At 39.9% G+C, this 15,006-nt stretch overlaps 1 protein-coding gene across 3 annotated transcripts in view; it reads right to left on the minus strand.

Moving 5' to 3' along the window:
* The window catches only part of gfra1a (gdnf family receptor alpha 1a), a 180,986-nt gene that overhangs the window by 35,417 nt on the left and 130,563 nt on the right, over positions 1 to 15,006 (minus strand). For all 3 annotated transcript variants that reach the window (XM_057847829.1, XM_057847828.1, XM_057847830.1), the window contains 3 exons: positions 6,907 to 7,085; positions 4,618 to 4,790; positions 2,591 to 2,700 (listed from right to left, as the gene is read on the minus strand). In XM_057847829.1, the coding sequence (XP_057703812.1) occupies positions 2,591 to 2,700; positions 4,618 to 4,790; positions 6,907 to 7,085 (462 nt within the window). The remainder of the gene's footprint in view (positions 1 to 2,590; positions 2,701 to 4,617; positions 4,791 to 6,906; positions 7,086 to 15,006) is intronic.

Below are 15,006 nucleotides of genomic sequence, written 5' to 3' on the forward strand. Positions count from 1 at the left end.
GTACTCACTTTTATTGCCAGGGTTTTAGATATCAACGGCTATATTTTGAGTAATTTTAAGGGGGAAATAAATTAACCCTATCATATAAGCTGCACACAGACTACTTTTCGTTGTGTCAAAGTGTCATTTTGTCAGTGTTGTCCCATGAAAAGATATGCTTAAACATCTGCAGAAATGTGAGGGGTGTACTCATTTTTGTGATACACTGTAAATCTCTTAAGATTAAGGTAAACCTAGCTTTTTTTGCTTGCAGATATCGTGTTTTAATGTTCTAATGTAGCCTTATTGTGAGCGATATGGATTTCTTGGTCATTTTGTAACAATGTGAAGGCTCTTTTGTTGAAACAGGAAAAAAAAGTAGTCCGAGAAAACTAGTAACACACAATTGTCCAATACATCTAGAGAAGACGAACATTGAACATGAAGGATGATAAGAAACACTTCGTGTTGGATAAACTTTGAGATTGAAGACTTCTTGTCAACGGAGAGTCCCTCTCTCCCTTTCCCGACAATTCTACTGTGTTGGTGATGAATAACAGCAGTGTTAGTGCATTGATATTGTCAGCGTGCAGGAAGTGGAGTGCGGAGGGGGAGTGAAGAAGCCACGGCAAGTAAATTGCTTCATTCAGTGATTCTTCTCTCCCCCAACAGGCTGCTGGCCAGGCTCCAGCAACCTATAGCCTTTTGTTTGGGGAGGCGCGGGGGGGCTACAATGTGAGAGTGCGCACTTGTTTAGCAAAAGAGGGGCTAGCAAGGGGTCACCATAAGGACATAATCTTGGTTCGCTGACTCGTGTTTCACGATTCAGCAAAATAAAGACTTATGGCAGCCAATGAGATCAAAATTGGAAGCACAAGTGGGACTTTATTGAGTTTTTTTCCCGCACGTTTTCCCCTTAACTCATTGGCTGCCATTGATGGCGATAGTCGTCCAGTTCATTTTGACTGGGAGAGGGAATGTGAAACATGATTGTTCAATGAATTTTCAATTCATTAGAAAATGATCCCATATTGATTTAGGTTAGGGTTTTTAATGGAAAGACTCAATACTGCCTCCAGGGTGTCTGTATGCATATACCACAAGGAGCAGGACAATGTTCTTTAAATTAAATACAGCAGAAAGTCTGGCAAAAATGGAGTGATTTAATAATGTCAAGTATAATCAGGGTTCTTACAAGTTCATCGAGTGAAATTGAAGACATTTGGGATTTTTTTAAAGGTCTACAAAACAACAAGGCTGAATATTAAGCGAAGGTGATTCTGTAAGAGGTGTTTGTGGTAAATAATTTTGGCACTGATCGGAAAAAAAGCTGTGTTCAAAACAGGTTTCATTGAATTGAATGCCAATGCCAATAAATCAGTAATGAATGTCGGAAAAAATCACTAAGCAATTTCACGCCCACCTGAGAAACTTAATGAACTTGAAAACAGTGTTGTTTTCGTCATCTATGACAACAACGGAAATATTTCGTCAACAAAGACTTTTTTCATGGCGATGACGAGACGATAACTAGCTAAAAACGTGTTTTGGGAGACTAAAACATAACGAGACGGATGTCAGTTTTCATTTGAGAACGAGAACGATATGAAAATGCGATATAGTTTCTGTCACGTTAGCATTAGGCTAACGCTAACAGCGATCGTCCTCTTAAAATTTCGGATAACGTAAGACTAAGAAATTTTAGGACCCCACGGGGACCCAAATATTGTAGATTGCTATTCAACTGATCAAAAAACACATTATAAAAATACAACGCCCATTTCAGCAGGCCAAAAATAGTTATTTTTTAAATGTTTTTAAATAACAAAATATATGTTGTATAAAATGTATATAGATTAGGGCTGTCAAAATTATCGCGTTAACGGGCGTTAATGAATTTTTTAAATTAATCACGTTAAAGTATTTGACGCAATTAACGCAGATTTCCCGCTCAGACAGATTTAAATGACAGAACAGTGAAACGCTCACTTGTTGTTATGGAGTTTTACCGCCCTCTGCTGGTGCTTAGGTGTGACTGATTTTATAGGCTTCAGCACCCATGAATGAGCATTGTGTAAGTAATTATTGACATCAACAATGGCGGGCTACTAGTTTATTGTATTTTTTTTTTTAAACGAAAACATTAAGAAGGGTTTTAATATAAAATTTCTATAACTTGTACTAACATTTTTCTTTTAAGAACTACAAGTCTTTCTATCCATGGACCGCTTTAACAGAATGTTAATAATGTTAATGCCATCTTGTTGATTTATTGTTATATTAAACAAATACAGTCCTTATGTAGCATATGTTGAATGTATATATCCATCTTGTGTCTTATCTTTCCATTCCAACAATAATTTACGGAAAAATATGGCATATTTTATAGATGGTTTGAATTGCGATTTATTACGTTTAATTAATTTTTAAGCTGTAATTAACTCGATTAAAAATTTTAATTGTTTGACAGCGCTAATATAAATATATGTAAAGAAACACTAGTTTGTGTGCGAGTATTTGAGTGTGAGGGATATTACGATTTTTTTGCTCACTTCACTCGAAAGCATTATGAGCGACTCCCTTGACAAAAATTAGCTTAACGTCAGCTCACCGATGAGGCCCGAGTAGGCCAGCAGGCAGTCTGCGTAGTTTTCCTTCAGGCAGCCAGACAGCGAGCGCGCTTCCGACTGGCAGTTGGCAAAGAAGTCGGCCAGGCGCGACCTGAAATGTGGCCAGAAATTTCCCGTTAGTTCACTTCATGTGATTGTTTGTTTAAACTCTTTCAGTTTCGGTTTCAGCGATGTAGAGACACGCCGTAACAAAAATTATTTCTATTGCAAAATTTCAATACAGGTAGTCCCTGGGTTACGAACGAGTTCCGTTCCTACGCTGGAGACATAGACCGAATTTCCGCGTAAATCGGAATGAACCCTTTAAGTAACCCCCCAAAAAGTATTGTATTTTGTTCAATGATGGTGGATACACTGCCCTCTGGTGGCAACGATGGGTCTAGCTGGCCTGTCGCCTTATGACTGAGGAGCAGGCTCACATCTGACATCGATAAAGAACAGCTGAGCTCTGGTTTGGCCCACATATGGTTGTAAGTTGTTTCAGCTAATATATGTTTGTGTATGCATTTGTAATTAACCACTTCAGACCTAAGCATGCTGCTGAAGGACATGACACGTTCGCGTCTCTAAACCAATAAATACACTCGATTTAGTTGCTATCCCCACTTCAGGGAGATGATTGGACCAAACTTTACCCATTGAAAAAAAATCTTGATGTTTAACACATCCCCGTTAATATTTTTGGCCCTTTGAAAATGGCTGTCAAAACGCAACTTCCAAAAAAGGCAAATTTAAGTGCTCATTTTTTTCTTAATCAAAAACGCAGATTTATGCTGATGCTAGTTGAAAAAAAACTTGCTTTCTTTATAATCTTAAGGGTTATTTTATCTTTTAACTTTTGGGGCAGGGGGGGCACAACCATAAGCGGATTTATACTATATATATATATATATATATATATATATATATATATATATATATATATATATATATATATATATATACATATGTGTGTGTATAATATATTCTAATTGTATTTTTAACATTACAGTTACAGACAACGTTAACGTTACAGACAAAATGTCTTACACTCATCCAGAGTCTTTAGTTTTGGCTTAGAGTAGGGCTATCAAATTTATCGCGTTAACGGCGGTAATTATTTTTTTTTAATGAATCACGTTAAAATATTTAACGCAATTAATGCATGCGCTGCACGACCCACTCACGCATTGTCGTGTCCAATCTATAATGGTGCCGTTTTACCTATATATAGAGCTAAAAGGCAGCGTAAAATGAGAAGAGTGAATTTTGGCAGCCTTTGGAGCTTTTTTTTAATTGGCTAAAGCCTTACTATCCCTCTCTCAACAATTAGAAGTATCGTGGGAAGCAATGAGGTGAAGAAAGGTAGTAGTTGATCTTTTTCTTAACACCCTGTTATTTCCCAACGCAGAGAAGATATATCAATTGGTACTACGCACAGTCATGGTTGCCCTTCCCATCATGCATTTGGGCAGAACAGTTAAATGGCTACAGTATCATTTACTGAAAGCTCAACAAATACACTAGATGGCAATATTTAGTCACAATATACAAAGTCACATTTATCCTTTAAGAATTATAAGTCTTTCTATCCATGGATCCCTCTCACAGAAAGAATGTTAATAATGTAAATGCAGTACTTATGTACTGTATGTCGAATGTATATATTCGTCCGAGTTTTATTCATTTAATTAGTGTGGAAAAAACGTGATAGTGGGACTTTAATGCGTAGTCAGTCAGTGTGTGTGATGTAATCCGATGCCGCTGTCCAAATGGAGTTCATTTATGATGCTTCAATTGAATTTTGTCGAGCTACAAGCTGCGGGCTCCCGAGACTGACTAACACACAGGATTTGGAGATGATGTCATGTACCCATCACTCAATTAGCCCGGCGTCATTAGCAAAATGCGTTGATGTTCACCGCAGTCATTTCGGTAGATTTATTTTTATTTGGCTGAAACAAAGGAAACGGTGGGGTTTGTGTTTAATATCTGAGTACTTTTAGTTTTCATGTTTGCGGCGACTCACCTGCAGATGTAGTTGGTCTTGCAGGAGGCCTGCAGCTCCAGACAGTTGGGCTTTTGTTTTTCCTCGTAGGAGCAGACGGGCACGATGGTCTGCCGCCGGCGTTCCGAGCACGCCGTCTGGTCGCTCAGCGGGCACGAGCAGAACAGCATTCCGTAGCTGTACTTTGGAGGAACCTGATGTGGACGACGAGAAAAATGAGTCTTTCCAGAATAAGCCCAAATTTGTCGCGAGATGCTAATTTCGAACTAAATCTCGAGATTAACTCCTCTGTTAATTCTTTCAGTGCCGTTGACGATAATAGACGGCTAATCCTGTGGCTCTTTTCGTGCTTCTGCTGTGATTTCCGAAAGGTCATCACTAGTTGACGTCTAATCCATTTGAAGTGGGAGGGTTGGCAGCAAATGAACGAAGCTCTTCCAGTTCATATGGATTGGACGTTTAAGTGCCGTCAATGGCAACCGGTGAGTTCATCATTATTAAACATAGCTGTAACAAATGTGTAATGCGTCAATTAGTTCTGCAACACCTAAGAATTACATGGGAAAAAAGGCAGTTGCATATGGCGGAAAACACTCAGCTAATTTGAAGTTCCGCTCTGAGACCCCCAATTTGGCCAAATTTCAAAATTGTCCGATATGCATGTGTGATACATCATTGGAAAGCTTAAAATCTCAATTTTCTGGGGGAAGGAAAATTTTGAACAGGAGGGCATTTAAAAATATATATACTGTATATTAAACAGCAAAACCCTATCTGGAGGTGAGAGCACACGAGAGCAGAATTACAGACGCCATGACTTTAACAAGATATTATCGCGTACTTACCTTGTTTTGATCCAAAAACTCCATGTAGCATGGATCACTGAGTGTCAAGACACAGCTATAAATGGCCACAGCTGGATTTTTGGGGGATTTTATGGGTGAAACATGGTAATATAACAAGGGTCGCGATAGAAAAATGGCAGACATCAAGGAGTGGCCAAGATTTTCTTTTTCATATATTTACACTTTTATACGTTTTTTTTTTTTCTTTCTATTTGTCTTTGTTTTGATCGATTATTTATCATCCAACATATCAGAGAACATGCGACAGTAACAAAAAAATTCAATTAAGCGATAGTTATGAGGTAGATATCCGTGACTTTTTTCACAGACACAATTTTTTTCATTGTGACTTAATTTGTTTAAAAGTTTAAAATATGGGAGTCAATACTTTTTTTTTTTAAGTCGTTTTTTTTTTTTTTTTTTTTTAACGAAATATTAGACATCAATTAATGATCCTAAGCTAAAAATGACATTTTGAATAATAAATATTAGGGTTGTTCCGATCATGTTTTTTTGCTCCCAATCCGATCGTTTTAGTTTGAGGATCTGCCGATCCCGATATTTACCGATCCGATTGCTTTTTTTTTTTTTTGCTCCCGATTCAATTCCAATCATTCCCGATAAATTTTCCCGATCATATACATTTTGGCAATGCATTAAGAAAAAAATGAATAAAACTCAGACGAATATATACATTCAACATACAGTACATAAGTACTGTATTTGTTTGTTATGACAATAAATCCTCAAGATGGCATTTACATTATTAACATTCTTTCTGTGAAAGGGATCCACGGATAGAAAGACTTGTGACTTTGTATATTGTGACTAAATATTTGTTGAGCTTTCATTAAATGATACTGTAGCCATGCCCAAAGGCATGATGGGAAGTGGAACCATGACTGTGCGTCGTGCTACCAATTGCTATATCTTCTCTGCGTTGGGAAATACCATAAGGTGTTAAGAAAAAGATCAATTGCTATCTTGCTTCCCCACATTGCTTCCCATGATATTTCTAATCGTGGGAAGAGGGATTGTAAGGCTTTAGCCAATTAAAAAAAAGGCTCACAGGCTGCCATAATTCACTCTACTCATTTTACGCTGCCTTTTATCTCTCTATATAGGTAAAACGGCGTCATTACTGATTGAGCGCGACAATATGTTTGTGGATCGTGCAGCGCATGCATTAATTGCGTTAAATATTTTAACGTGATACTTTTTTTTTTTTTTTTTAATTAATTACCGCCGTTATCAGGATAAATTTGATAACCCTACCTTAAGCCTAAACTAAAGACTCTGGATGAGTGTAACATATTATGTCTGTAACGTTAAATACAGTTAGAAAACGATTTAATTAAAAAATATATACATTAAAAAAAGGCATGGCCGATATTTTTTTGCCGATTCCGATACTTTGAAAATGACGTGATCGGACCCGATTGATCGGGACATCTCTAGTACTTACCTTGTCAAAAAACTGCCTGAGGGCCTTGTGGCACTTCCTTTTGTTGCAGACTTCAGCAGTGGAAACGCGGCTGGTGCACGGGCTGATGTAGGCCGAGCGGTACTTTTTGCAGGTGTCGTTCAAGTTGCAGGCCTTGGCCGCGTTCAGGCAGTTGTTCTCCCGGGCCACCGCCGGCTCACCTGCCCACACAAGCGCACCAGACTGCTCAAAACTCCGCCTCAAGACAAAACCGTGCTAGTATGTTCCCGGACGTACGACGGCCCGCGCTAAATCCCGATGTTCGACCTGTAACGGCCGCTCCCGTTGCCCGAAACGGAGCGAAGGGAGTGTTTTTCGTCTAATTGAGTGGAGGGGAGGGAGAGTCGGCGTGACAAACATCTGGCGTGCTGTGAACTCGATTCAAAAGTGTGCTAATGAGACGCAATACTTCAAACGGGCCCACGTAGGGGGTAGAGGGATCAGAACTAGTCCAACAGAGAGGGGGAAGGGATTGAGCTTTACCACGTGCTAGTGGACTCATTACCCGGGGCAACAATTTTGAAAAAAAAAAAAATCAGTTGTTTCAGCTCTGACCTATCTTTTTTTTGGGCAGAATTGCAGTGCCATTGACGGCGAGTGATGTCCAATTCATTCGATGAATGATTGAAGTTGTATGCAACCCTACCCTTTTTCATCAATTAGCTTGACACAAATAGAAATTCAATTGAAACATATGGCAAATACATCAAGCTTTTAAGTGATGTGTGATATCAAGCGTAATGACATTTTTAGGTAAGAAATAAGTATAATAATATAATATTAATTTTAGGGCTGTCAAACGATTAAAATTAAAATTACATTCAACATACTGTACATAAGTACTGTTTTTGTTTATTATAACAATGAATCCACAAGATGGCATTAACATTATTAACATTCTTTCTGTTAAAGGGATCTACGGATAGAAAGACTTGTAGTTCTTGAAAGATAATGGCAGTACAAGTTATACTCATTTTATATTCCACAGTGTCTTTAACTACGTGAGGTAGTGATTGAAATACACCACAAGGTGTCAATGGCGAGTCTTAAATCAATTAGAGATCTAGCCAAGGCAAAGTCTATTTTGATTGGGAATGCCTTTTCTCTTTACATTGAGCGCTTTTCTTTTTGTGAACATTATTTTTTTGAGAGATAGGACTATTATTTTTGCTGTGCTTTCACTAAATGATAATGTAGCGACTTAACTGTTCCGCCCAAATGCATAATGGGAAGTTGGGCAACCATGACTGTCAGTGGTGGCTGCAAATGGTATATGTTCTGCGTTGTGTTCAATAAATCATGTTTAGGAAAAGATCACCTACTGCTTATGTTTGTTGCTGACCCCTGATCTACTGTCATCCTTCTCCACGTCGCATGCCACAATAGGTATGTTTGCTGTGAAAGAGTTGCCAAAGCTTATGCCAATAAACGGCGCGGTCCACTCGCAGTTCTCTGCCTCTTAGCTCAGGCAAAACATGGCGTCATTGTAATCTGTTTGAGGCAATGCATGAGTGGGTCATTCCGCGCATGCGTTAAATGCGTCAAATATTTTAACGTGATTAAATCTTTAAAAAATTAATCACCGCCCGTTAACACAATAAATTTGACAGCACTAAATTTTAATCGATTAGTTCCGTGAAGGGAATTTCCCATATTTACTGTTTGACTGTATTACTCTAACACACCCAAATAAAATAAAAAGGATTTCTATCATAGTTTAAGAAAACCAAGCAGGATATATTTGATATTCTGGACTTGGAATGATTGGAAATTGCAGCACCAAGACAACGGGCAGATAAGGGCATAAGAGATACAGGATGCCTTCTGACCCAACGTGTGCGTCAAACATCTGACTGAGCGAGATTGATGCTGACAAGCAGGTGATAGACAAGACATTTACACGCACACGTCTGCACCACCACATCTTGCAGTTAGCTCTTCTGGACAGTCCAGAACAGGAGTGCCCAAGTACGGTCTTCGAGAGCCCCTATCCAGCTTGTTTTCCATGTCTCCCTCCTCTAACACACCTTAATCAATTAATCAGGTTTGTTATCAGGCTGCTGCAGAGCTTGCTGATGAGCTGATCATTTGATTCAGGTGTGTTAAAGGGGGAGATACAGAAAACAAGCTGGATAGGGGCTCTCGAGGACCGGGATTGGGCACCCCTGGTCCAGAACAAATGGCGGGACATCCTGTTTTGCAACAAGGAACGCCTGACAACAAGAAGAACCTGCGACCGAGAAGTGAACACTCAGCACTCACATGGCGCTGAGGATAGCAAAATCATTAACTCTCGTTACCCTGACAACCGTAATGCCCGAATTCTCCTGTCCAATCCACAACAGACAATAATCCTAAACAACCCCCAAACACACTCTTCTTCCGGACCACAGTCCGCCTTACCAGGGCCTTTAAAAGACTGAACGTTAACTAATTGTTGTCATTTTTCTCGGGAATCTTTTGTTGACTTGTGATATGGTGACCCTGCTTTCCTCCTCGTTTGGGTCTACAGTGGTATGAAAAAGTGTCTAAACCTTTTGAAATTTCTCACATTTCTGCATAAAATCCCCATCAAATGTGATCTGATCTTTGTCAAAATCACACAGATGTAAAACAAGTGTCTGCTTTAACTCAAACCACCCAAACATTTGTAGGTTTTCATATTTTAATGAGGATAGCATGCAAACAATGACAGAAGGGGGGAAAATAAGTAAGTGAACCCTCTGCCTAAGGAGACAAAGAACAATGGAAACCAATTTTTACCAAACAATTGACGTCAGGTGTGTGCCCAATCACTGATTAGTGTTTTAAAGCTGCCCTGCCCACTATAAAACACACACCTGGTAAGAATTTTCTTGATGAGAAGCATTGTCTGATGTGCATCATGGCTCAGTCAAAAGAGCTGTCTGAAGACCTGCGATCAAAGATTGTTGATTTGTATAAAGTTTGTAAAGGATACAAAACCATTTCTAAAAGTCAGGATGTTCATCAATCGACAGTCAAAGAAGTTGTCTACAAATGAAGAGTTTGGCACTGTTGCGTCTCTCCCAAGGAGTGGCCGTCCACCAAAGATGATGCCAAGAGTTCAGCGCAGAATACTCAGAGAGGTAAAAAAGAACCCTAGAGTGTTAGCTAAAGACTTACAGAAATCACTGGCACTGTCCAATATCTCAACTATATGTAAAACTATGGCCAAGAATGGTGTTCATGGGAGGACTCCACGGAGGAAGCCACTGCTGTCTAAAAAAAAACGTTGTTGCTCGTTCAATGTTCGCAAAAAAGCACTTGGACACTCCACAGAACTTTTGGCAAAATATTTTGTGGACTGATGAAACCAAAGTTGAAGTGTTTGCGAGTAACACACAATGTCATGTGTGGAGGAAAAATGGAACAGCTCACCAACATCAACATCTCATCCCCACCGTGAAGCATGGTGGAGGGAGGATCATGATTTGTGGCTGTTCTGCTGCCTCAGGGCCTGGACAACATGCAGTCATTAATGTAAGAATGAATTCAAAAGTTTATCAAGATGTTTTAGAGGAAAACCTGAGCCGTCTGTCAGACAGTTGAAGCTAAAAAGAGGATGGATGCTGCAACAAGACAATGATCCAAAACACAGAAGTAAATGATCTTCAGAATAGTTTCAGAAGGACAAAATACACGTTCTGGAGTTGCCAAGTCAAAGTCCAGACTTGAACCCCATTGAGATGCTGTGGCATGACCTAAAGACGGCGATTCATGCCAGAGTTTGACTGAACTACAGCATTTCTGTAGAGAAGAATGGGCTAAGATGAGTCCTGATTGATTGAGCCAGACTGATCTGCAGCTACAGGAAGTGTCTGTTTGAAGTTATTGCTGCCAAAGGGGGGGGGGGGGCACAAAATATTAAATATGATCGTTCACTCAGCTCTTTTGACCGAGCCATGATGCACATCAGACAATGCTTCTTATCAAGACAATTCTTACCAGGTGTGTGTTTTATAGTGGGCATGGGCAACTTTAAACCACTAATCAGTGATAGGGGCATACACCTGACTTATAGTGTTTGGTAAAAATTGGTTTTAATTCCTCTTTGAGTCTCCTTAGAAGAGGGTTCACTTACTTTTTTCTCCCCCTTCTGTCATTGTTTGCATAATATCCTCATTAAAATATGAAAACCTGTAAATGTTTGGGTGGTTTTAGTGCAGGCAGTTTTTTCATCTGTGTGATTTTGACAAAGATCAGCCCACATTTTATGGTGATTTTATGCAGAAATGTGAGAAATTTCAAAAGGTTCAGATACTTTTTCATTCTGATGTATTTGCTGCTTTGCCTTGCTGTCTGATTGCTGTCGACTTGGAATAAATTGTCAACTGGTTTTTCGAAGCCTTTTTCCAGCTTTTAAAATGGAGTCCGTACAAGGGGTTAAAACTAAGGTGTACGCGCAGAGTTTGGCCTTTTGGCCGGGTTGTCAGGGTTCCGCTGGCCCGGGTTGTTGGAATTGTGCTAGCGCAGTTCCGGTGGTTCGACTGGCGGGATTCCAGCAATCTGGCTGAAAGGTCAGATTCCTTCATGTGTCAGCCTTACTGCCAACCCTCCCTGTTCAAATGGATTGGACATATATGAGTGATAAACTCATTGAAATTCACAGCAGAAAGATGACTGGACGTCTAACGTCGTCAATGACAGTGAAAAAGTACTCGATGTCTCCTACACGTGAAAAAAATTCCCTATATTTCTTGTTTATACTCTAGAGCTTTTAGAGAGGATGTTTTTCTTTCTTAACAACAAAAACAACTGCTTAATTTAGCAGCGAAAACTTTCCCGAGAAGCTCTTCACGTCTAAGTGCCCCCGACTCCGCCGAAAGGAGCAAATTTAACGAGGGAGAAGGAGGCCCGCCGGCTCCCCGTCATCTTCACGGCTCTCGGCGGACGCCGGTGATGTGACGAGACACAATTTCGCATCGATTCCTCCTCCGGCGGCTCCTCGGAGAGAGCTTGCTGTTTCGGTGAGAAGGGAAGCGCGGATCGTTCGGGAAGAAACAATCGATAGCCAATCTGCGCCGGTACGCCCCCCCGCGGGACGTGACGGGACAGAACGGAACCCCCGTTGAGGGAAAGTGTCAAACAAAGGCTTTGGCTGATGCTTCTTCACAAACAGTGGAAGATTAAGGGAGTTTGTCGGGTTGTGACGTGATGCTATTGAGAAAATTGGGGTTAAAATCACGTGACCGAAACGCTGTCGTGCTAGTAATCGCGGTAGACACGTGCTAAGCTAAGAAAGGGAATCGTCCAACACAGTGAAGTTTTCGTCAACGATGACGACAATGAAAATATTTCATCAACAAACACGACGACAACAAGCAAAATGTGTTTTGGGAGACTAAAACATAACGAGACGCATGCCAGTTTTCGAAAATGCGCAATAGTTTCCGTCACATGTTCACAATGTATGACATTTTATGTGTAGTTAGCAATGTCTGGTTGTGTCACTCGTGACCATAAGTGAATTTTAAGGGGGGGGCAGGGGGGTGTCATTGTATGTAGGGTTGTTCCGATCATGTTTTTTTGCTCCTGATCCGATCCCGATCGTTTTAGTTTGAGTATATGCCGATCCCGATATTTCCCGATCCGATTGCTTTTTTTTTTGCTCCAGATTCAATTCCAATCATTCCCGAAAATTTTTCCCGATCGTATACATTTTGGCAATGCATTAAGAAAAAAATGAATAAAACTCGGACGAATATATACATTCAACATACAGTACATAAGTACTGTATTTGTTTATTATGACAATAAATCCTCAAGATGGCATTTACATTATTAACATTCTTTCTGTGAGAGGGATCCACGGATAGAAAGACTTGTAATTCTTAAAGGATAAATGTGACTTTGTATATTGTGACTAAATATTGCCATCTATTTGTTGAGCTTTCAGTAAATGATACTGCAGCCATTCAACCCAGATGCATGATGGGAAGTGCAACCATGACTGTGCATAGGGGCACCAATTGATATATCTTCTCTGCGTTGGGAAAGAAAATAGGGTGTTAAGAAAATGATCAACTCCTACCTTAGTTCTCCACATTGCCTCCCACGTTAATTTTAATTGCTGAGAGAGGGAATGTAAGGCTTTAGCCAAATAAAACAAGCTGTCAAAGGCTGTCAAAATTCTCTCTACTCATTACACGCTGCGTTTAGCTCTATATATTGGTAAAACGGCACCTTTATTGACTGAACGCGACAATACGTGATTGGGTCGTGCACCGCATGCGTTAATTATTTAACGTGATTAATTAAGAAAAAATAATTACCGCCGTTAACGCAATAAATTTGATAGCCCTACTTTAAGCCAAAACTACTCTGGATGAGTGTAAGACATTTTGTCTGTAACGTTATATACAATTAGAAAACGATTTAAATTAAAAAAAAAAAACAAAAAAAAAACAACAACAACAAAAAATACATATATATAAAAAAGGCATGTCCGATATTTTTTGCCGATTCCGATACTTTGAAAATGACGTGATCGGACCCGATCGATCGGGATGACATCTTTAATTGTCTTCCCGTATATGATTTTCCAATTATTTTTTCTTCCGGTAAAATATTGTCTATAAAAGTTGTAAAGCAATAAAACAAACAACAAAAATGAATGAAATGGACAAAAAATTGTTATAATGGGTCAAAATTATTTTTCGAACAGATCATGTGACTATTGTAATGATATGAGCAAATCGTATCTGCACGTTCGATTAGTAATGTCTGCTCGTCACAGCACACGGAAGTCAGAGATATGCAGCGAGCTCAAGACAGCTGATAAAAAGCTCGCCAGTGGACAGTTAGATCTGTCAGTAAAAAACGTCATCAACCCTTTCAGTAAGTTGTTTTATTCAAGAAACCCACAAATACAAAATAATACAACTAGCACCTTAGACAGTCATTTGCTTGTCATTTGCTTTGCTTAGCCAAAACCACCTGAGGAATGAAGAGGCAAGATGGATATACTTAATTTTTTCAAACCTAAGCTTTCAAAAGTGACAACAACTAATGAGCAAGAACCAAGGATTGAAAATGTGGACCATGAAAAGCCAGAGAGCACCGCCAAAATGGTGAGTGGAGTTTCAATTTGCCCCACTAAAGACGCTAATTTACAACAAAATTAACAAAACTTATAATATTTTGCTCCCAAATCTGTTGTGGTGGTGAACAAGCCCTCTTTTACATTCAATTGGATTCTCAATCTTATCCATAGGTGCTAAATAAACAAGTAACATTATAAACATACATGTTCCACACAAATTGGGCGTAACTTAAACAGCATACGACATGAGAAAAAAAGTCTTAAATAGCATTATTATGTGAATTAGAATCATATTTTGAGACGATTCGACTATATAAAACAATTTAGCAAGGCGCAGATGACGAGAAATTAGTCTTTTAATCTGCTGGTTAGCCACGCCTACCATTATAGGGCTTTAGCGTCCCCAACAGGTGGATGACGTCAGCGGGAGACTGGGCTCATCGGTTTTACTATTCAGCCCATAGTTCATTAATGTCTCTAAACTGGTTGACTATTAATTTCATCATCGATTAGTGGCGGCCTTATCCAACATGTTGTTGACGATTAAAGACTCAATTGTAGTTTTCGATAACAGCGCCCTCTGCTTTGGTACAATTATGTGATGAACTGCGGTGCAGATGGCATCAGCGCTCACACACATGCATGCATGCAGCGGGGGTTGTGACCGGGGGCCATCTGGACGTCTGGTCGGGGGAGCCGGGACCCCCCCAGTGGCTTACGTTTCCGATGCAGACACAATCGATTAGCGCGTCTCCTGTTTCCTGCTGCCACCCCTCCTAGTTCCAATGGGTCGGACGTCTACTTGTGTCAAACCGCCGTCACTAGTTTATCACTAGTAAATGTCCGATCAGTTTTTGATAGTGAGGAGCGAGGTCTCCCACTTCAAATGGATCAGTGAGTTAAAAAAGAAATGCGTGCGCAGTCGGGCTTGGGGGTCCCGACTTTGTGCGTCGTCAATCAAGAGCGTCCCAGTGCAATTTCGCCACTGCACGGCGGCGAACAGCATAAGTCACATTTGC

This window comes from Corythoichthys intestinalis, chromosome 10, assembly GCF_030265065.1.
Source record: "Corythoichthys intestinalis isolate RoL2023-P3 chromosome 10, ASM3026506v1, whole genome shotgun sequence".
Taxonomy (NCBI): domain Eukaryota; kingdom Metazoa; phylum Chordata; class Actinopteri; order Syngnathiformes; family Syngnathidae; genus Corythoichthys; species Corythoichthys intestinalis.